The sequence below is a fragment of the Aulonocara stuartgranti genome (genome assembly GCF_965226115.1).
Source record: "Aulonocara stuartgranti genome assembly, chromosome: 18".
Taxonomy (NCBI): domain Eukaryota; kingdom Metazoa; phylum Chordata; class Actinopteri; order Cichliformes; family Cichlidae; genus Aulonocara; species Aulonocara stuartgranti.
In genome coordinates this window covers 14,092,352-14,115,249 of record NC_138954.1, presented here as the reverse complement: position 1 = coordinate 14,115,249, position 22,898 = coordinate 14,092,352, and the positions used below count along the sequence as shown (strand labels likewise).

Sequence of the window (22,898 nt, the reverse complement as noted above, 5' to 3'; positions counted from 1 at the left end):
TTTTAGAGGTTTTGCTTGGTTTTATTAAATAATATAAAGATAAGAAGAATCATACAAAATGGTAATCCAGAGTGTTTATTTATTCAGCTTTTAATTAAAATATCAGTTTTTCCTTTTTAAGGGTTAACAAAGGCTGAACTGAAAGCTAAATACTTCTTACAGTTTGATGCTGGAAAATTTTAGTCAGTCTCAGGAGTGAGAAAGGGGGAATTTATTTATCATCCCCACCCACTTTACATAATCACCAAAAAAAAAAAAAGAAAAAAGGAGGGGGCTCACTAACCATGTATTCTTCAGTAGAAGCCAGCCAAGTTTGTACTATTAATAAAATCTTGTGTTGCTAAGTCTTTCCTTTCCTCATTAATCTCTCTGTGCAGATTTCCTAATCACCCAGAGCACTTTTAAGATGACGTGAGTCCATATTTACAGCTAACCTACAAATATGCTCCAATGATTGTTGACCATGCTGTATGCCAAGTCTCTGAATGCTGCTGCTAAAACAAAATTTACAAAAGTGTTAATTTATACTTTTACACAAGACATTTACAATAGGTGGTACAAACATTCATCTTGATAAATATATTAGATACAAATCCTGCTTCTTGTTATCAGGTGTCTTTGGAAAATTGCTTACAAATTCCATATAACAGCTTTTTTAACTGAATTTATAACTAAAGATCTTCACACAGGTAAAACAGCTGCATCACAGCAAATAATTTTTTTGTTTTAAAAATGTGGTTTCAACACTTCAACATTTCCTCCAGTCCACATGTCTGGGAACAAAGTAGTCCTCGTCGTTACTTTCCACCTGAGCTCCAGCTATCTTTTGGCTTGTGGCTGGTACAGAAAGGTGCCGCTGTAGGTGGACAGGATCTCCCTGGCTTCGGTTGTGGCCAGCTGACCTTCGGTTCTTACCATAGCCACTTGGTCTCCTTTCCTCAGCGGTAGGATTACATTAAAGGATGCTGTACCCCCGCAGCCACAATTACCACCAGTCAGGCCTGAGCTCTGTAGCCTCTGTACGCTGCGGTTAGACACAGACAGCACGGCCTCTACACGATCGCCCTGCTTTGCGGTCAGCACACCTGAAATCAGGTATCGGCCATCCAGCGGTACAGTAAAGATCCCTGAGGGTGAGGACAGGAATGATTCAGCCTGGGTTCAATCAATAATGTTACTGATTAGTACTCTTGGTTTCTAAGTCTCTTCCCTATTCATGGACCTGCAATGAATTGATCCTAATGAGTTTTGGCTCTGTAGCCAAAGCCTGAATTATCCAATTCCTCTGTGTCACAGGACTTCATTGTTACCCAATTAAGAATTAAAAACACATCAATTAGCCACTCTGCTGTGCTGGGTGAGTCATTCCTCAGTTATAACAAACACGGGTCCTGCAGTTTATTTTGAATCATCTTTATATTCACAGTCCTGCTTCAAATACTCATGAGAGAACACATTTCGTATTAATCCACAACTGAAAATAATCCCTAACTAATGTTTTATTTATTTGTTTGTTTGTACAAAGCACAACTAAGTGCCCAGGCTCATAATAACAGCACATTTTTATGCAAAAAGACGACATATCTGCGTATTATCAACGTATCACAATGATACCAGCAAATGTTACAATCCTTTTAATACTGAATCTGTTTTTTTATGTGTGGATCTACCTGTGCTGGGATTGTAATGTCCTCCGTCATTTACTAGGACTCTGTTAAAGCGAATGATTCCAAAATCTCCAGAGAAACGTTGCTGAGTGAGGCCGGCAGAGAAGGAGAAGGTGTCTGCCAAAGCGCTATTATCGACTGAAACTGGATGCAAACAGACAGGAATGTCGTCAATCAGTGTTTCAACTGATGGATAAATGAATACATGATTGCTGCATTTAAATTGATCAGAATCAATATGTATGTAATATGTATCTATCATAAATTCAATTCTTTTTGTAATGCCTTTAATCCTTGCTGAAACATGGACAGGTTTACCTGGTGAATCAGCTGGGGCTCGATAAACCGGGTTCCAGGGCACCTTTACTGCTGTAAGAGCTACAAGGCACACACAGTACATGTTAACTCATTATGTATTATTACATAATACGTAATACATCATGTATTATTATTATTATATCTTTATACTTATAAATCTGTCATTGGTGTGTGTGTACATATATATAAAGAAAATACAAAACTTTCTGGTGAATGCTTGCAGACGCACTAAAATCCTTGCACAATCTGCCCACACACCCTTAAAGAAACACATCCAGTTCCCACTCCCTCGCACTCCCCGACTAGAAATTATTCACAGTTTTTCCAATGCTTCTTCTTTTACATTGATACAGTAGAAGAAGCCTGCAGATGCATGTGATGTAACTTGATAATGAACTGGTAAAATACCTTGGCGTCTGGCTGATTGAGGCATGAAAGAAACAGGCTTCAGAGGAGGATAGCCTGCAAGAGAAACAGATGACAAAAATATTATGTTTTATTGTCATCTGAAGAGACGGGGTCGATCTGTAGTATTGCCAAATACAGTTCTTTGGTTTTCCATCTGGATCTTATGGCACACTGTGTGAGAGATTCCAAGAGAAGGTATAAATCAAAACAAAACTTCAAGAACTCTAGACTTTGTAATTGTGGATTTTTGGAAGCAGATTGTTTTTCCCAGCTGTTTCAAGATAATGCCATCTAAAATCAGATTTAAGCATCCGTAGTTTCCACAAAGACTGACATTTAAATGTATTTATTATTAACCAAAAACAGACTGAATTAAAAACCAACCTATGACAAGCATTCAGATGGCAGTAAAGAAAAAATATGCAACAATAAAGAACTGAAAAGCTGAAACAAATCTCACATCCCATCCAAAAGCCCAAAGATGTGGGTGAATTTTAAGTTTTTTTGTTTTACAAGTAAGGGGGGTAAGACTAATTGGCATTTCCCTGGCTAATTCTCCCACACTACCAGTAAACAGTAACAATATGACTAACGTAGGCTGTTCTCTATTCCTTTACTGCCAAAAAGCATTGAGGGTAGAACAAAGCCTTTGTTTTGTTTGATATTTTATTTAATCTTTCTACATACAGCTTAAATAATTAAACCCCAAACTGCCTAAATCTATGTTCGGCGTCCTCTTCCTTCTGATTTGGTTTGGCACCCAATGAAAACCTTCACATAGATGACAAACAACTGTCCACGCATTATTAATTCTTCATGGCACAGATTCAGCAAGGTGCTGGAAACATTCTTGAGAGATTTTGATTCATATATACATGACAGCATCACACAGTTGCTGCAGATATGCTGGCTACCATTCCACTACATCCCAAAGGTGGTTTATTGGATTGAGATCTGAGTACAGTGACGTCACTGTCAGGTTCAGGAAACCCGTTTGAGATGATTTGAGCCAACAATATTCAGATAGGTTGTGGTGTTTAAATAATATTCATTAAGTCGTAAGGGGTCCAAAGTGTGTCAATACACCACCAGCAGCCTCAACTATTGATACAAAGCAGGACAGATCCATCTAAGTTTCCAACTTAGACTTGAGTTTACTTTGTGTTTTTCACTTGGCTTTGCTTTTTTCTACTTGCTGTTGCTGCATTTTTTTGACTTCCTAACCCTGGCCCAGCATTACAACACCCTTGGCCAGGGTTAGGAAAATATTGTGTTTTTGATTAAAAAAGGTCCCTTGACTGCAGTAATCCTTCATGTTTCAAATAGTGATGTGGGAGTGATGCACCTTTGTTGGGTCTGTTACCTTGCATGTAGCAGAAGCAACAAAAACAGCATGATTTTTTGCCCTTAGAATTTTAGAGTTGGATTTGTATTTCATATACAACTGAATTAGTTTTGTGCTGTAAATTCGAGAGGCCTTGAGTTAGACTTAATTAGATTGCAGATTTTCATACACATCATAAAATAAGGCCTGCACCTTCATAGTGGATTTTCAGCTGTATGCTTAAGACGATACCAGAGGTCATCATGGACCTTAAGACTACTCGCCTGGTGCTCCTGCAAACCCTTTAACACGGTCTCTGGAAGAGTCCTCAGACCCTCTTCGCACAGTCACCCTGCGGCTGTATCCTGGAGGTCCTGCCTCTCCCATCTCCACAACAGAAATCTCAGGCACAGTCGGCACACCTGGTTGCCGAGGACTGAAAGGCTGTCTTGGCGGGCTGATGTTTTTTCTGTGTGTGTTTGGCTGCACTGGTTGGCCTGGGCTGTATGGTGTTCTGGGGTTGGTCTGCACAGGGTCGATGATGATAGGAATGTGGATTTGTTGGATTCTGTTTCTGTCTGGCAAAGACGCAGGCATCTCTGGTCCTGGTCTTACGGTCATTCCTTGGAAAATGAAACAAAAAAGAGACAGAGATCATGATTAATGGTCAGATCAGCTGTCGTGCTCCTCCTGGCATTGTCAGCCATGCTGGCAGCTTCATGGGTGAATTTATCCACTGTAAGGATTTGAGCTAAATACCAATTTAGCAACATGCCCCCATGTTGACCATCACAGTATAAAACATTTCAGACATATAGACATATAAATCTCCTTTTCGCACTCATTAACAGTCCAGTCCTGGTACCTGACATTTTCCGAGGAACTTTTGTTTGTTTTTGTTTGCTGAACCACTTAATACTGACCTATGAATCATACAAGGATGAAAAATGAATCTAATTCAAGGGAAGAACCAGTGTTTATAACCAGCAAATAACTGATATTCAGTTTATCTTTAGGTACCTTGTTACTGCAGTCGGCTGCATTTCTTTAGTGGAAGCTATGAAAAATTGAAACAGGAAAATAAATAGAGCAAATACCTGACCAAGAATCTCAGAGATGACACTTCAGTTGATCCATCCATCTTAAGCAAGGGGCTGAGGTTTGTCAAACTACACAAGAACTGGACTGAAAATCAGTAGTGACATTTGGAGTGATGAATCCAAATTTCAAATTTGGGTTCTAAGTTTGAGAGCCATCAGTAAAACATGATGGAGACGCTGTCATGATTTGGAGCTGAATTTTAGCCAGTGGTGTTGTGGATCCTGTCAAATTGTTCAAATTATGAATGCAGAAAAAATACCAACACATTTCAACATTCAATGCCTCCTTCAGAACATCTGATTTTCATGTTTTAAAATTTGGATGTCCTTCAAGAAGCCTGGAGAAGTATTCCTGAAGATACTTAAAGAAATTACCAGAAGGTTTGCCTAAGAAAGTTCCTGCTCTGCTGACTTTCAGGCTTATTAGAAATGTACAGACTGTCTTTTTGCCTTATGTACTATATCTCCATGTTTGCACCTATTTCAATAAATCTCTGCAGCTATCTTTTCCTAGCAATGTGTAAAGATAATACTTTTGTACAGTACTGTACCATAGCTTTAAAAAAATCATTTATAACAGTTGTAAGTTCTCTTGCAGCCAAATATAATAAATCAAAAGTCAACTGTTAATTCAACTGCACATTCAGCCAGTGATCAATCCTACCTGAAAGCAACTATATTACATTAGAGCCTGGCTGTTACTCTGGATTATAAAAGTAATCAGGCATTCTGGTTTTATCAAATAAAACATCATCTACCTGTCAACAAAATTCGTCCTTCTTACTCCAAGCTACTCAGAAACCACATGTACTGTATAATCAAAAACAAATTAAACCCAGCAATCATGTTGTACTGAGATAATCAGAAATCTCTCATTCATTTCCTCCCCATGCCTTCTCCAGGGTGCCGGTTGCCTGAGTGCATATTTCCCATGAGCTCTCAGCCTGTGTCTCACTGAGGGGGAAACCGCGAATTCGAAAAGCACAGAGAAAAGCGCACACATTCATATGCATGCTGGTACAACCAAAGGCGTCACCAAAACCAGATGTTATTGCTTACAGGCAGACTGAGACACCAAAGGGTAATGCTTTAGTCACTTGCGCCTCTGCAGAACTGGGTGACATCTCGTGAGTGTTCACAAGTGACTGAAATCGTCATGGGATATTGTGGCAGACAGTCTGATCGTGCAATGGTGCCAAGGGTAATGATGCAGGGAGTGGCTGTTACACACTTACAATAATGCATCACTCAGAGTCTAATCTTTCTTGCTATGCACATGGACACAATTTCATTCTCCACCCCATTTTCCTACTGTAATATTTATGATGGGAGGCTCAAATTGTGCGCTGCATGGCAGACCTCTGGGATTCCTCTTGTGTATGAGAGTCTCCTCTGAAGACTTCCAGATGGGCTCCTGGGTCAGAGTTGGAAACACCTCACCTCACATACTCAGATATCTCATCGGGGGAAATTGTGGCACCACCTCAAAATTCTGGTGATGACTAAAATTATACAGTGCGTATGTGTGAGTGTGCGCCTTGGTGTCAATTACAATTTTCCATTCTTTCCCATCAGACAACCTGAGACTTCAAAAGGCCTTTTATGTCTTTTTTGTGTGTGTGTATTTCCTCATCACCGCAGACAGTTAATCCTCCTGCCTGTCTCTTCAATATAAAGCCTAAATTATCAATTGCAAAGCATTGATCCATGAAATCAAAGCCCTTAATTTATCCCTGCTTTAAAACAACAGTGATTTTTTTCCCTTTTTCATTTTCTGTTGCCTTTGTCCATTGCTAGACACTCACAGGACAGGGTGGAGAGAGAGGTGGAAAGTCCTCTGGCTTTCTTGGAAGGACAAATTGAAAGTAAAAGCTGGAAAGAAGCAGCGCGACAAGGGAGTAAAGTGAGCAACTCAGAGAAAACAGAGAGAAATAACAGGGATGTGATTTGAGCTGGGCTGGGATTATCTCCAAAAAAAGGAATAGGAAAAAAACATATTGCACATTAAATTGTAAAATTCAGCATGAAAATTCTGGCTAGTCACTAAATAAATTTGAAACAGAAGTATTTTTTTCATATTTTAAAATTTTCTAATAACATATGCAGTCATGGTTTAAAAAACACTCATTCATTTCTAAGGTTTTCCATATTAGGACATCATTTCAATAACCCAGTCTTTTAAATGAGGTAAATAAAACCTCAGATGAAAGGATCATTATGAATGCGCAGAGAGCTATGTACACCCTTTCTGCTTCCACAGGAATTAAGAGGATAAGTAGCACAAAAGTGCTGGTAATCAAATGCACTTGATTAACTGATCATGTGTAAGCGCCTCTATAAAAGTAGAGGTTTTGGCAGTTTGTTGGTCTGGAGTATTCGTGGGTGTATTAACACAATGCCAAGAGGGGAAAGACATCAGCAGTGATCTCAGAAAAGTGACTGTTGCTACCCGATGATTTGGGAAGATCTATAAGGCTATTTCCAAATAATTTGAAGTCCATTATTCTTCAGTCTGAAGTGGAAAACATTCAAGACAGTTGCCAATCTTCCTAGGAGTGTATGTCCAGTAAATTTCCCCCAAGTCAGACCATGCAGTGACTGCAAAAAAACGTTACTTTCCTGTAGGAACGCTGCATTATTGCGTTACTAAAACCGTGATTTTTTTGCGAGAATGTCTCATGACAATGACGTAAGCGAGTGCGACGTTTGAGACAACAGCTGTGTGCAGATCAACAATGGATAATATATCAAGTACGGGAGACAGTATGAGCGTGCAGCGTTTAAAGCGTGTACTGACCTTATTCTGAGTTTGATTCCATAAAAAGTGACAAAAACATTAGTGTTCGTTGTGCGTGGGAAGAAAACTTCTTTTTACAGCGAAAACCCCCCCTAAACAAGCATCGAGTGCGCAATGACGTAATGGGAAATTCACAGACAAACTCGCGGATTCTTCAACTGACCGCTGCGGCTCACCTGCACCAGGGCACACCTCCGCCTACACCACTCCTGCTTTACAGGTGAAAATAGAGCAACAGGACCGCTAGTCTTTGACTTTATTTATTTTCTGCTGTGTTTTACTTGCATCTATTTGAAAGACTGAGTGTAAACACAAAAAATATTTTATTTTATATGCTGGGATGTGCAGAAAATAGGTTTAAATGTTAAACTAATTTCTTCAAGTCAGAGAATGGTGCATATCATTTAATGTTTGCTTGATGCATAAAGTTAAAAGATTAAAACTAATAAAACAAGTTAAAAAAAGGGACTTGTCCATTTGATTACATTTTGTATGATGGATTATGCAGAAAAAGTAGAATTGGGCTGAAAGATCTATCGCTTTATCACCTATTCAGGTTGTAAATCGTGTTTTTAAAAAGTAACGAAGTAAGTAAATAATTAATTACTTTTGAAAATAAGTAATCAGTAAAGTAACGGGATTCCTTTTGGGGGAAGTAATCAGTAATTAGTTACTGATTACTTTTTTCAAGTAACTTGACCAACACTGGTTATATGTGAGACCATCTGTCAGACAGATAAAAGCTTAGCTGAAACCGGGTCATGCAACAGGACGGTGAATTGCTGAAAAAGACAAGGATCAAGGTTTTCCAGTGACCCAGTCAAAGTTCAGATTGTAATGATGTGGCTTGCATTAAGAGAGCTGTGCATGAATGAAAACCTCAATGAAAAGAACAATGCACCAGAATTCCTCCACAACAATGTGAGAGTCTGATAAAGTCACGTAGAAATCTTTCATTTGAGGTATTGCTGCTAAAGGTGACTTAACAAGTTCTGGCTAACGACACCATGTCATTAGCCAGAATGCAGAATGTATTTACCTTATTTTAAGACCTGATAAGTACTTGAGTTTTTTTTTTAAATATCTTGATATGTAAAACTTTATACTTAACAAAGGCTGTACTTTCCTTTTTCCTTTTTTTTTTAACCATGACTGTATGAAACTAGTTTGCCAATTCTTGAGAGATTGAAATCTCTTGCGTAATTTCAGATTTCGTTGGTAGATCACAGACTTTTGAATGTTTCCACAGAGTAATTTCTTCTTAACCACAACTCCCTCTCAGAGGGAAAGCAACTAGATATAAAAAACAAAAGCAGTAGTGGCAGACCTCTGCAGCAGGAGCAGCTGCTGAGGGCTAAGCAGTGCCAACACTTTAAAACTAAAGTCACACAATTCCAATTCAACAGTCACGCTGTGTAAGGGCAAAGCTATTCCAGTCAATCTTTCAGTTATGTTATTACAACACATCATCTGTTTGCAGCCTCCTCTGGGTCCTCATATGACTGTGTGGAGAATATGAGCTCAAACACAGAGAGGAAACATTTCAGTAGGCTCTCAGCCACCACCACACCCACAGAGCAGGGATTTTTTGTGGATATTTCATCTCTATTTAGACAATTTCTCTCCTTTCCAAACTTGAAGTAACCATTAAATCTCGAGCCACAAAGTCCAACTCCCTCTCTTGTGGGATTTAGGACTAAAAGAAAATGAGATTACTCTTTGAAGGGAAAAATTCTGACACTTTTAGAAATACAGTAAGCTTATTTACTCTGCTCATGCTGAGATTTAGGTGAGTTGCCTCGAGCAGTTTGCTAATGTAGGCTGGAAGAAAAATTTGAAACAGGTTGCCTGGTGTCCTGCCGACCAGCTTCTCAGAAATGTTCTATTTAACAAGCTGTATCTTTGTTAAATCAGTAGAAAAATGGCAACTCGGTGACACTTTAGCATGTTATGGGGGGAAACCAGTTACCAGTTACCAGGCAACAAGTTGACACTCCAGGAAGTTGCAGTTAATTTGTCTTGGAACCAAGCTAGCCGTTTTCTCCCTCTTTGAGTTAGGTTAGCAGGTTGCTACAGTATAGACTGAAATAATGGTGCACACAAGCGATAAATGTCTCTTTGCTAAAACGGACATATGAAAAATGCCACAAATAGCAGACAAACTTGAGTGATTAAAGAAAATGCTGGGTAGCTTAAAATTCCCTGCTCCTCTCTCACCTCAAGAGGCCAATCACAGTAAGAAGTGATTGTGAATGCCAGCTTGCCTGTCTCAGAAAGTTGCAAAGAATAGCTGACACAGCCACCCTCTATCTGAAGTTGGAAAGGTGGGAAGTGGGGGTTCTGATTATAAACCAAGCTTAATGTTCCTGGTAAGATAATGAAATCAAACATCCTTGTTTGGAAATAACAGGCCATATTTGGCAAATGCTGAAATGGGTACAATTCATCGGCCCGCTTTTCTCCGCAGCTCCCTATCGCTCTATTGTTTTGGAGAATAATGTGGGAGGGACTGGTAATGGGGCCCCAGTCATGACATCACAGCTGAGGGTAGCTGAAGCATCTGGTCCTGGGTGTGGAGCCCTTCTTCTCCCCTCTCCATCAAGACTGACTCCAGCGGTGAGTCAGGGCCCTTAATGAGGACCAGACTCCACACATCGGGCTTAGGTCACCCTGCGGGAATCTCTCGAGGCTGGTATGTGTACATGTGTAAAGAGAAAGAAACGAGGGAGGGGTAGAGGTATGTGTACTGAGGGACTGGGAGCTGAGGTTGAGGTCCGCAGTTCTGTGGTATTGCAAATAAAGGGGAATTATGGTGAAAGAAAGAAGACCTCACAACTCATGAAAGGACTGGGGGAGAAGGAGCAGTCTGTTGAGTGTTTAAGTGATATTTACGTCACGGAGTAACAAGGCATGTAACACTGTGAGTAAATCATCATAGGCACTGGAATGGCTGTAAAATTTTTCAGATTTAATTTGCATGTTTCATTGCCTGTACAAAAAAGGGGGATTCCTGGGACAACACAAATCTAAGCCACAGGAAGTCTCTAATGTGGGCCTCTGCTTCTCAGTGCTGGGACATATTGAATGACATGCTGGAGGCAAGCACGGGAGGCTCAGTGAACTTGTGCCCTCCCATTTTGAGAAATACCCTGTAGCTGTTCAAGCCTTCACGTAAACCAAGCCAGCATTATGTGGAGATTATCCACAGGAAAAGTTTGTGTTTACACAGATGTTAATCATACTTGATAAACTCAGATAGTGAAAACTAGGCAGGACGCTGACAAAAAAGATTATGTGCATGTAGCCACTACTTTTTTACTTGGGTTCTTCTGGCTAATTTCAGTGCTTGACTGCACTAATGTGGGAATCCCCTGAACTAATGGACCCTTAAGTGGCTAAACTGTGCCATAATCTGACTCCAATTACTGTCATGATTCCCTATCGTGATAACTCTGCCCGCTAATGAAGCAAAGCCTGCTAGCTAGTTGAGACAGTCGACTTGTAAATGCTACAAAAGGCACATGGCGTACTCTTCTCGTTGCTTCATATTGTACTTCCAGCACACCCTTTTCATTACTGTGCCTCATTAATCTGATAGTATCACTCCTTTGCTGCCATACAGATCACACGAAAGCCATTTGCTGCCACAGCTGCTGTTGTTTCATTTCACAAGCACCACCTACATGCCCGTATTCACCTTTAGGCTCTGAAAGTGTCACTGTGCTCCTATCAAAGTGCGCGTCAGATGTTCACAGGGCGTCTGTAAGGTCTCCTTCTCCGTCTCTTTCCAAGTCAGAATTGGGGGGGATGATTCAGGCAACTTTTGGAACTCATATTTTGACATTTAGTCCATGTTAGCAGCACTCTACTGGTGTGCAGAGATTAAAGTAATCAGTGTCTGAACTTCATCTTTTTTTGACTTTGCATTCTTTAGACAGCTATTTCCATTATTTTTGGGAAAATGAGTGCAACACTGAATGTCTTCCAGGAAAGACTTCCAGAAGAATGCATCTGGATTCATGTTTAAGTGATTGACTCTGTCAGGCCATTTTTTTTTAAAGCCTTTGCGTGTTTACGCTTTAAAAAGCTGTGAACACTTTCATCTTTTGTTGTGTTTGGTTGATGCGATGACCAGAGTGCTTGTTACTATGCTCTTTTAAGCTTCATTTTGGGTGTGACTATATTAATGTGTGGACAGGAATGGCACAGCTGTCCATTAAAGGTTTGTTTGCGATTTTTAAAAAAATAAAGACTGAACTGTTTTATTGCTATCAACTCACCTGGCTCTTTGTCACCGCCGTCCTTCAAAACACTTTTGGCCATGGCGGATAGCTGTCCCTGAAACTTCTGCAAGGATTTTTGCAGAGCATTGATTTCTGCTCCGTGATTTCCACATGTGATGTTCATTCTGTCGACGCAGTCCCGCAGGCCGGCAACATGTCTCTCTAGCCCATCTTTCAGGTCTTTGATGTTAGCAGAAACTCCGTCTAACTTTCCACACACCTTTTCGAGTCGGGTTACACGTCCATCCACAGCGGAGATGCCATCAGAAACACCCTGTGTGTTCTGTTTACATTCACCCAGTTCAGATGACACCTGTCTGCTAAGCGTATCGAGTCTGTCCTCCAGCTCCCCCACCTTACGTTGAGTGGATTCAGATGTACTCCAGCTGTCCTGTGCTGTACTGCCTTCGCCTCTCTGCTCAGCATAGCAGCATGTTGAGTTTATTTTCTGCATATCTTGGTTGTATTTGCCTAAGGAATCACTTAAACCAGTAACAGCGCCAGACAGACCGAGTACGTTGTTTTCAAGATTATTCAGTCCCTTCTTGAAGTCATCCATTGTCTGCACACTTCTCTCTGCTGCTCCTGAGTACCTCTGAACAAAATTCTCAAGTTGGCTGAGCTTGGCTGTGTTGGAACTCACATCTGTGTGAAGGACGTCCAGGTCATTTCTGTACCGATACAGGTCCTTCAAAATGTTTTCTAGACCATTAAGTTTAGGTGCAGAAGTTACCTGTCCTGCGGTATTTTGTGAGCCTGAACATCCTGCAGAGCACAACTCTCCAACAGTGTTAACCTTGTCATCCAAACCTTGGAGGAGGAGCTTGTTGTTGTTAACTTCTGACTGGATGGCATTAATAGAGTCACTAAACTCCCCAGGGAAATTGTTTTGGCTCATTTCCACCAGCATGTTCGTAAACTGGTCCTCCATGCCGTTCAGACGTCCATCCAGAAGCGTCCGAAGAGCTGCCACTTCCTCTGTGATTGTACGGGTTAGCTTTTCCTCGATGTAGAAGCAGTGAGTCTCTGCATTTAGTTCTGTGATATTTATACGTGCCTCCAGCTCCTCAATCAATAAAGAAAAATCGCTGATGCTTTCTTGTGGAGCAGACAGATTTTCCAGCTCATTGTCAATGCGGACATTCAGGATGCGGTGAGCCTCTGCAATGCGATCAATCTCACGCCACAGGTCTTTATGGTCACCGTGTTCTTTTTCCTCTTTGGATGGATCCGTCTGCCTTTGGGTTCGCACAGGTCCATCTGCAGCAGCCAAGTCTAGACGCAGCGATCGGATCTCCTTTCGCAGATCAGCCTCCTTGGAATTGACCAACTTGGTAAACCTGTCCAAAACTTCATCATGGCTATCTTCACAGGTCTTCTGCAGCTTCTGGAGCTTGTCATTACATGAGCTCTGAGCTTTGGCCATTTGCTCCTCCAAATTCTGGTCAATCTCTTTCTTTAGGCTTTCAAATTTTCCATCAATGTAAGTCTGTATAACATCAAAATCCGGTATGGGTGAAGCTTGAGACTGAGAGGCATCCATGAGGACACGTATCTGGCCCTCATGACTTGTTGTGATTCCTCTTAGGTCTTCCAAAGCTTCATCCTTGCTTTGCAGCGCGTTATTGATATCATCCAAACGAGCGACTATTTTTTCTATGTCCTTCTGTCCTGGCATCCCACCTCTGGTGGCCTGATGACCATCCAAAACGGCCGGGTTCTCCTCCGTAGCTGCATCTGTGGGACTGTCTGGTGGGCGCATGTTGTTTAGAAGTGTCATGAGCATCTTCTTTGTGTCCTCTTGCAGGTTTGCAGTTAACCCTGTCAAAGCAGACTGGAGATCCAGGACTGTCTGAGACAGACGCTGAACTTCACCTTCCAGAAGATGCACTTTATCTGTCCCACCAGGCCTTGTCACATGCTGCGGGGTCTCTCTTCGCTCCGGCCCTGGAGTAATGAAATAACTTATGAATTATAACATAAATAAGTAAGAGTTACTTTGTTAGTGGCACATACTAATGTTTAGTAAAATACTGTTAGTATAAAGTTGATTTCTCACTCTGTATGTGTCTGGTTGTATGTCCAGGATTTGGTGGGCGGTAAGGCTGCGTTCCCTGAACTGTTTGCCAGTTAGGGGTTGGTTTTGAGTCTTTACAGTTTGGACCTTGGTAATTAGGACAGCATCTCCACTCTAACTCTGTGACCGTCTTATAAGCAATCTTGTATGTGGGTCGAAATCGAGTTTTGTACCTGTAAACAAAAAGCAGAGAAATAAATGAGTTTTGTTGTTCAAACACATATGGATGTAGTCTCAAAGTCTTGAGCATATATAAATATAAATGGGAAACACTAGACTTTCTCAAAATCACATCCAGACCTTTTGGAAAGTGTTATCAGTGTTATTATGTTCCGTGCTAAACTGCTCCACTACTTAAAAAAAAAAAAAGAACCTGTTAATTGGTTCACTCTTGCAATCACCAAAACATCTGTTTTGGGGGATTTTTTTAACATAGATATTTTAGAGCTTCTCCTTCAATCTTCACTACGTCAAAATTCCAACTTTCCAGCCAAAGAAAGCATTTCCCCAAGAAACAATGGATGATATCACTTCCCTGAAGCCAGGGGTCATGTCATGCAAAACATCTGGAAAGTTACTATCTGAAACAATCATCTTTACACATTTCCCAACTGTCACTGGTAAAACTGTTCACTCTCAATAAGCAGGAACAAAAGAAGAAAGCAAGTGACAACAACACTTTAAGGTCTGCTTGTGATCTACAAAGTAAATCTAATCCTAACATGTGGCAACATGAAGTCAGTGCTGTGTATCATAAGGTGAGGTGTCTCCTCTCATGACCAGCTCTTCTTGCCTGGAAATCTGGTGACCTAAGTATGATCAGCTTCCAGGAATCTTTTCCACAGAGCAGGGGCTCTCATCCATGTGTTTGTGCAAGAGGATCACAAAGCAGAACCACAGATAGCATGTGTTTAAGGACTAACAATGATTCACTAAGAAAAATGAATTAAATTGCAACACAGCATCTTCCAGTACAAAATTAAAAGTATTCCAGTCACTGGTGCCGACATTCCCATTTACAATGATCAGTTAATGATTTGTTTAGTGCAGAAGTTTGGGGATTGGATGTGGTAATCAAAGTCTTTTAACTTTAAATGGGTTAGGGAAAAGTTTTATTTTTATTGTGATATGTTCATATTGTCAAAGGTTCATGGGTATTTCGGTTATACACTTATATATAAATGTATAACCTATACATATATATAACCTATATATGCCACCCTAATGCGATTCCAGATTAATTGCCTGTCAGATAAACTCATAGCAAAGTCTATTTTGTCCATAATAGTTATGAAAGCTACAGCAACTCATTGAGTTATGTTTTAATCAGGGCTAAATTCTTTCTAATGCTAACAAATTAGCAACTGTGAACCATCTGTTAGAGTCTCATAACTCATTTGAACAAAGGACTAGATGGACAAACATGCAGATACATAAAGATGTCCTCTATAGGTGAAATGTTAAACACAAAGTCAAACCTTAACATGCAGAAAATTAAAAAAGGAATAGATCAAAAAGTAAATGTGAACTGGCTCAAATATATATTAATATTAGCACTTGCCTGTTATAAGCCTTTTTTTTATTTTACTTATTCTCATCATATTAGTCTTTATTTTGGACAGCTGGCAGTTACAGTTAATCCCATTTATACACCTGTGCTTGGGAAAACCTCTGGGCCTAGTTTCAGTACTTATACTGACAAACTAACCAGGGTGTGTGCAGACCTGATGGCAGTGTCCAGCTACTGTAGCAGAGCTGGACAACTTTTTTTTTTCAGGCCGATACTGAGTTTGAGTTTTTAAGACAAGAGAAGGGCCTATAATTGCAAATAGCATGGTTACACATTACAAGGAAAATATCCATCCATCCATCCATGTATCCATTTTCTTTCAGTTATTGAATTCAGGGGACTGGGTGAGACCGAGAGGCTGGGTACACCCTGGACAGGTTGCCAATTTGCAGGCTGGATTTAGATGCTCTGCAGTCCAGTTGTGGCCGTAAAGCCCTATTTTGCCCATGTGTGCACTATTGTGAACCTGAACAATAGCTTCTTATGGAAAATGGCAACATAACATAAATTTCTACGTAGTATATGTCACCATAAGTTTTTTTGTTGGAAGAAGCGCAGCTTTGTTGTCTCATTTAATGGTTGCATCACGTTTTGAACTTTTTGGGGATTTTCTGGTAACACTTGCTTCAGCCTGGCTTGTCATTTAGTCCAACAACAGACAGAAATGAGTAAACTATGGGTAATGTTCTCCTCTTTACTAGCTTTACCCACAGATTCCTCCCTTTGCCTATTTTCAGTGGGCTTTTTAACTTGCTGTAAAAGCTGTACTTTTTCTGCTTCTTCCCATGAAGCTTTGCAGCCACTGTGAACATTTCTGCCTCCAGCTCTCTCCCAAATAAACATTTTGTATCTATTCTGCCACATGCATCTAAACATGAACCCTCAACCCCTTCTCCCCGGATGCTCACGCCACTTGTTGCTGGCAGTCGGGTTGGTAGGCTGGGCAGGGGGCCACCACGGGCTCCTCGAAGCCCTCCACACTCCCCTGCACGGCGCAGCTCACGTTCTTTTGCACCATATAGGCGCACCAGTTCCTGAGGAGGGAGATAAACAAAGACTTAAGCATGTATAGCAAGAAGTGGCAATTAATTTAGAGCAATATACCAAAGAACGCAGCTGGACTATAAAAGTTTCATAACAAGCTCCATATGGTTTATGAGCTTTCCCTAAAGGCGTCGTTGCAGTGATCTTTGTCAGGCGTCCATTCCCAGTCTATTTTCATTTATCAGAAAACGTGGAAATGCAGTGGTCTGCTGTACATAAGAGACTGGAGGTAATCAGCGACGTTCCAGGGTTTATCTGCACCTTATCGCCAACTTTTGGCAACACTGGCGAACTCGAGCCAAATTTAGTCACAGGCTGATAGAACAACGGGGAATGCTATCAAACTACATATGACCATAAGAGGCTAAATCCTCAGGTCATTCAGGTAACTGAGAAGCCTGGATTGATTTTTTTTTTTTGTTTGGCAGAAAAAAAGCGCAGCGTTACCTTTAAGCAGAAACACCCGTCATGAAGCACTTATTAGTTTCTGAAAGACAGACAGTTTTAAAGAGCTCGTCTAAACTGTACAAAAGTCATTGCTTACCCAGTCCTGTGTCTGTGTACCGGTCCAGTGTTTGCAGACCCGTGGAACAAGCCGTAAGAGGAGGGGGTCCCGTAAGTGAGCTGAAAGTTTAAAATCAGTGTGAAAACTGCCCACCGCCGGTCCATCTCTCCACGCCTGTGCTTCATACTTAACAAACGCATTAAAATAAATATTTCTACCACAGAAAAAAAAAAACTACCCTGTTATTACCATCCGCAAATTTCCCGAACTCCAAAGTTACATTCCCCCTGTGGCTGATTTGACTCCGGCAACTGAACTTTGAGGGAAGTCCGCAATCACTGCAACTCCCTTGGAATGACGTTGAAGGCCCACCCCCTCCTCCTCCACCCCCCAAAAACACCAGGGGGGCAAAGTCTATTATTCAAAAAACAGTCTGTAGCCCCAGAGGTTAGTTTTAATTAAATTATTCTTTTAAGTTTTGGTGGTTAAGACTCGATGATTAATTAATGCGAGGGACGAGGGGGGATGCGGGCATCAAGTCAAGTCAGTCAACAGCCAATAAGTCACACCTCACTGATAATAGGGTAATGTCATTTGAATGCAACCACCAGAGTTGAAAGACGCGTGTGAAGTGGTGGAGTTGATGATATTCATGACTTGGGATAACAGTAGTAATTTACATTCCGTTGGATAATGGGAATAAGGGGAGGATATATATTCTGGTGTGCAGTCTGTTCCTTTCTGCATCAGCTTGTTGGGCAAATTGTATTTTTAAAGCCCAACTGAGCAATTTGCTGATTTATTAACGTGAATAGAGACAAAATGTACAGCACTAAATAGGCCTGCACTAGAGCTTCAATTCACAGCACTCGAGGCAGAAATTCATTGTCGGTGCTTTTGCACTGTGCGAAAAGTGCGAGAGTTTCCGTGCTCAACATGGTGCTGCTGTGAAAATGATTCTTTGTGTGAAATGGCTTGCAGATACCCTGTTGCCCATGTTGCCGTGGTGCAGGGAATACTGTATAACTTCTTCTCCCTGATCAGACAGATGCTGTCATTTAACGCAATACTGATTAATGGGGTGGGGAGGGTGGTGGTGGTGGTGGTGGTGGCAGCGACCAGGGAAGACTGAGACTTAAATAAAGACAGGGTGAGAATACAAAGCAATATGTGGTCGTCTGTGAGGATACAGAGGGATTCTTTAAAGCATCGTGGGAACGGGAAACGAATAACAACGCAAATGGATCTACACGCACAGATCTAACCCTTCTCCGTCTGGTCTCTCAGACCACAGATAGCCATTTCCTAAAAATAAAGACTGCAGTGTTTCATCAGACAGCCTGCACCAGGTCGGCCAACTGAAAGATGCCGGAGTGTGTTACATAAGTGAAAAAAAAGTCTCTTGAGGATTTGATTTTCAAATGGTTTAATAAACAACAAATGTCAGGTAAGCCTGACATTAACAACCACCCTCACGGGAAAGATCCCTTTAATGGGGTTACTGAGAGTTTCCTCCTTTTCCTGTGCTAACATCTTTGCACTTCACAAATAAAAAATAAAATAACTTACACTATAAAGTCAGCAAACTTCAACGTTAGGGCTTCTCAGATAGAGGGGAGGAAAAAAAGATGCTGTGAAGAGGCACTGTTGTTTCTTTAGTGTCCAGAAGAGGGCAGCACAGCAGCGATAAAAACAGCAGGCGCTCCTTGTAGTCATGGCAATTCTTATCCGAAAGTGTCGAGAGTGAGAAAAGGACATTTCATTACTGAGGCAGCATGAGTGTAAAATGTCCAGTTTCATCACCTTGCCGGGTTGCCTTCATGTCAGTCATCCTCGTCATGGGCTCTGAATTAACCATCAACTCTTTACCGTGAGCAGCTTTACCGCCATCATACTCTTTCTCTTTATTTATAACTAATAACGACTGACATTTACAGCGTGCTGCCAACAGGTTTCAGTTTCACGAGTTCAGAACATCGCCCAATCTGTTTTCACTGCTTTAATTGTATGCGGATTAGAGCATGTGCTTATTGTCATTTTCCATGATGACATTATCAAGGCTTACACCTTCATAGTCATTAACTTCATATACGCCCTGACATTCATACAGAACAGGAAGTATGAAGGGTCATGACTGATGGAGAATACCAAGCCACATTTTTCATTAGAAAGAAGAAAAAGAAGAAGAAGAAGACCCATAAATCCTGGGATATTTCCTCGTTGCACCTCTTCGGGATCAATTTCTTATTTTTTGACTTTGTCGAAGTTGGAGGACTGATTGGAAATGGAACAGCCGCCACTGAATCCGGGGAGGATCATTTACAGCCGATGCATTTGTCACGGAGACATGCATTTTGCAGGCCCAACCCATCACGTGACCCCTTTTGAATCCTCCTAAATTCACCGAAGCTGCGACCTTGATCTTTTCCTTTACCTATAATAAATGCGGCGGTGCACCTGTGGGCGGGGCTGCCGCTGCAGAGGCAACACAAAGCAGATCTCTCACTGGAAGGATCAGATGCGTGCTCCACTGCAGACTCGTGTCCTGAAACACTCTGCTTCAAAGCACGTGGGTCAGATTAAATTCAGACAGCGCTATTGTTCATGTAGGCACCCTGTGGATTTCTTTTTTTTTGTCTTTACACTAAAATATCTTTGTAAAAATAAGTAATAAAGAATAAATAAAAACAACAACATTGGCTTTTTGTGTCACCAAGGGAGAGTGAGCAGTGGTGCAGAGATCACTTTCATTTAGCAAGCAGCAGCTATGTACCACGCGTATTACACCAGTGGGTGACTCAGTGGGAGAGCCGAGGCCTGCAAACACTGCCTACGCAGGTGTTTTTCAAAGTGGGGTCAAGGGGCTGCCCAAAGGTGCTGTAGTGGGATTGCTGCTTCAAATTTCCTTTTTCTCCCTTGCGCTCCACACAGTGAAACAGAGAGAAAGACATGCAGTGTTTCAGATCACACAGTTTACTAGATTCTCTCACTCCTGGGTGGTTTTGTGCTGAAGAGAATTTGAAAAAGAAGAGATGCTTCGGGAGTTGTCCCTTTAGAAGGCACGTGAACACACATAAATGTATTTTTTGGCACAGTGAAGCAGATGATTACTCTCTCCCACTCTCCAAGGCTTTTTCAATGTGGATTCGTTGTAAGGAACATAGAAGTTATGAAACCTTGGCGATTCAGCTCTGGCTGATCTTCCTCCCCCATTGTTTCAGAATTACCCCTCCAGTCTCCTCATCTCTCCATTTCCTTCTCTTCCATTCCACCTCCTAGAGAGAGAGAGAGAGAGAGAGAGAAACAGAGAGAGACAGGGAGACTTGACAGAAACCAACTTGTATCACTGTCACTTTGTAATGGTTGACTAAACGAAAATAGCACCCTAATTAGTCAACCTTTCCATTATGTGTGACACTTACATTTGTGGGCGCTTAGCCCGATTGATCTTTTTAGGTTATTAATTGGCATAACACTGTGAATGACCTCCTCCGGATCAGGTTGGAGGTTGTTGGATTTTTCTTGTTTTGAGGAAAAGCATAATGATTCACTACAGAGCCATGATGAGAACATAAGATTAAGAGAAAGTTCAAACAAATGTCATGGTCTGAGACAGACGGGGAGACAGGCGCGGAGACAAAGGGAGAGAGACAAAGCTGCCTGTTGTGGATGTACACAAATAACGCAACCACCCACCCACTCACTGGCCTCCCCTACACAGAAACACAAACACACACACACACACACACACGCAGCCCCCATTCAATCTCTCACACACATGCACACAGACATGGGCCCGTGCACGCAAACACACACAGCAGATTAGAAAAGCTGATTTATTGGTTGTAAAATGTTAATATAGCCATCAGCCGTGCTCATGAATTGTTAATTAAGGCCTTGACATGCTCGTCACCTAAAATGTTAATGAGGTGAGATTGCGTCAGGGCCAAGAGGTCTCTGTGAGCTACTGAGCAAAGACAACAGATGAGCCGAATTCACGAGCACCCCCACCGCCACCATCAGCCACCATCCTCCCTCCACGCACACTATAATAGGAAAGGCCGACAGCACCTGAGATGGGTCGTGCCCATTTGGTTATAGAGTAATTAAATTAATGAATAGTAATGTGAGAATTAAATGCTGCAATAGTGAGAGAAAATGATAAATATGATCTATTTTTATCCACCACCAGCCTGTATATACAGTGACCTGTACTAGTTGACTGACTGGAAGGAGTATTTAGTGTTTATTTACTACTTAGGAGAATGTAAAAATGAGATGATCTGTGATAATAGTGAGTGATAAAACAGTTTCACTCTACTCTAAAATAGTCCAGAATGAAGGCAACTGCTATATGTCACTGTTGTAAGGCAATTCCAGCGCCTTCAGCAGTACCTTAACCAGGCTCCATCCTGATTAATCCACTTTGAGTTCAACTTTAAAATTTGATGTCAAACACCAACACCAAGGCTGAGAATGGGGCAGCGGTGAGCCAATCAGTTAATTATTAATTCACTGCATCTGTGTTTGATTAGTTGAAATGCCAGCTATAGGAGAGGCCGGGTTACTCAATGATATTTAAAAATCAGCTTGTCATAAAAATCTGTTGTCTCAAAGTGAAACGTGAAATCCAACAACAAGCCTTACTGACAGAGTCCTGTCAAATTTCAGTTGCGCTTTTAAAAACAAAACACAACACAGTTAAAGCAGTTCTTGACTAAATCTTTTGCTCCGCTCTGCTATAACAAGCAGAAATAAACTTGCAAGCTTGTTTAGACACTACTTGAGTCCCACTGCAAATGAGACTTGGTCTGCCTCTGAATTAAATAAACGCTAATTGTATACACATGGATTGATTACTAATTGGGCCTGCAATGGACAGACTCTCAGGGGACAAAAGTCACAGGAGGCCTCCTTGGCCAGAGTCTTTGTACAGTGAAGAGTGACAGTCAGCTTGTTTTGTTGCAAAGGTAGATCAAACAGCTACACGGAATATCAAAGACTGAAAAAAACAGATACCAGCTCCACTACACAGAGACACAGAACGACTTTCTGTCTCTTTGAGTCTTTCTGTATGAGTTTGGGGGTGTGCTTTCATGTCTGCGCCATGGGGCCAGTCTCATAATATAGCTACGTGTATAGCCTACAGTATAGCCGATTAATATTTACAATACGCTTGTTTTTGTTTTTGGATTTAGGATTAGAAGAAAGAAAAAAAAAATCATGGTTCTTCTTAGAAAAAGAAAGCAAAGCAGTAAAATATTAAATCCCTAATCCATTTTTGTACTCGAATGACAAAAAAAGTGTACCTAATAAAGTGGCAGGTGAGTGTATTTCTTAAACACACTGTCTGTCTGCTCCTGTTAGCCAACTCAGGCCTATCATTTATGAACACTCACCTCTGGTTTGCCTAAGGTAACCTGTTAAAAGTTCATTCATGATGCTTAGGGAGGGCTCTGTGGAAGAGCGAGCATGTGGAATAATATCAGAGCAGAGATTTCCTGTGTTGCTGATCCAAGTTTTTGCTGTTTATACAACAAGTTAGTGAATAGAGACATGAGCCATGGTCTTTAGCTCATCCTAAAGGTTTTATATGTGTTAGTGGCTAATTATTGCCTTTCAACTATTGGCTTATTCTGAAAACCTAATTTGGATTGTCTGAGGTCATCTTTCTTTCAGTTGTTGCTTGACTCTGACAAGGTTTATTCCTGTGGTGAAATCCAGACTCAGTTGCCAGTTTATTAAGCATGAGTTGTTCAAATAAGAGCAGTCGTATTCAGCAGTTTTGCATAAGTGATGGCTTCA

General features: G+C 41.2%; 1 protein-coding gene and 1 long non-coding RNA gene across 2 annotated transcripts in view; both read right to left on the bottom strand.

Annotated features, from left to right (window-relative positions):
* Positions 1–62: 62 nt before the first annotated feature.
* On the bottom strand, positions 63–17,465 carry emilin2a (elastin microfibril interfacer 2a). Its single transcript, XM_082512252.1, has 9 exons — positions 17,133–17,465; positions 16,453–16,578; positions 13,957–14,147; positions 11,895–13,844; positions 4,002–4,340; positions 2,394–2,447; positions 1,986–2,045; positions 1,671–1,811; positions 63–1,127 (listed from the first exon to the last, which is right to left on the bottom strand). Exons 1-9 carry the CDS (start codon positions 17,291–17,293, stop codon positions 820–822), a joined length of 3,330 nt encoding a protein of 1,109 aa, XP_082368378.1. The 5' UTR covers positions 17,294–17,465; the 3' UTR covers positions 63–819.
* A 915-nt stretch (positions 17,466–18,380) lies between these two features.
* Positions 18,381–22,898, bottom strand: part of LOC309693585 — a 30,027-nt gene continuing 25,509 nt past the window's right edge. Inside the window, exon 3 of the long non-coding RNA XR_014272678.1 lies at positions 18,381–20,368. This is a non-coding gene — a long non-coding RNA (uncharacterized lncRNA). The remainder of the gene's footprint in view (positions 20,369–22,898) is intronic.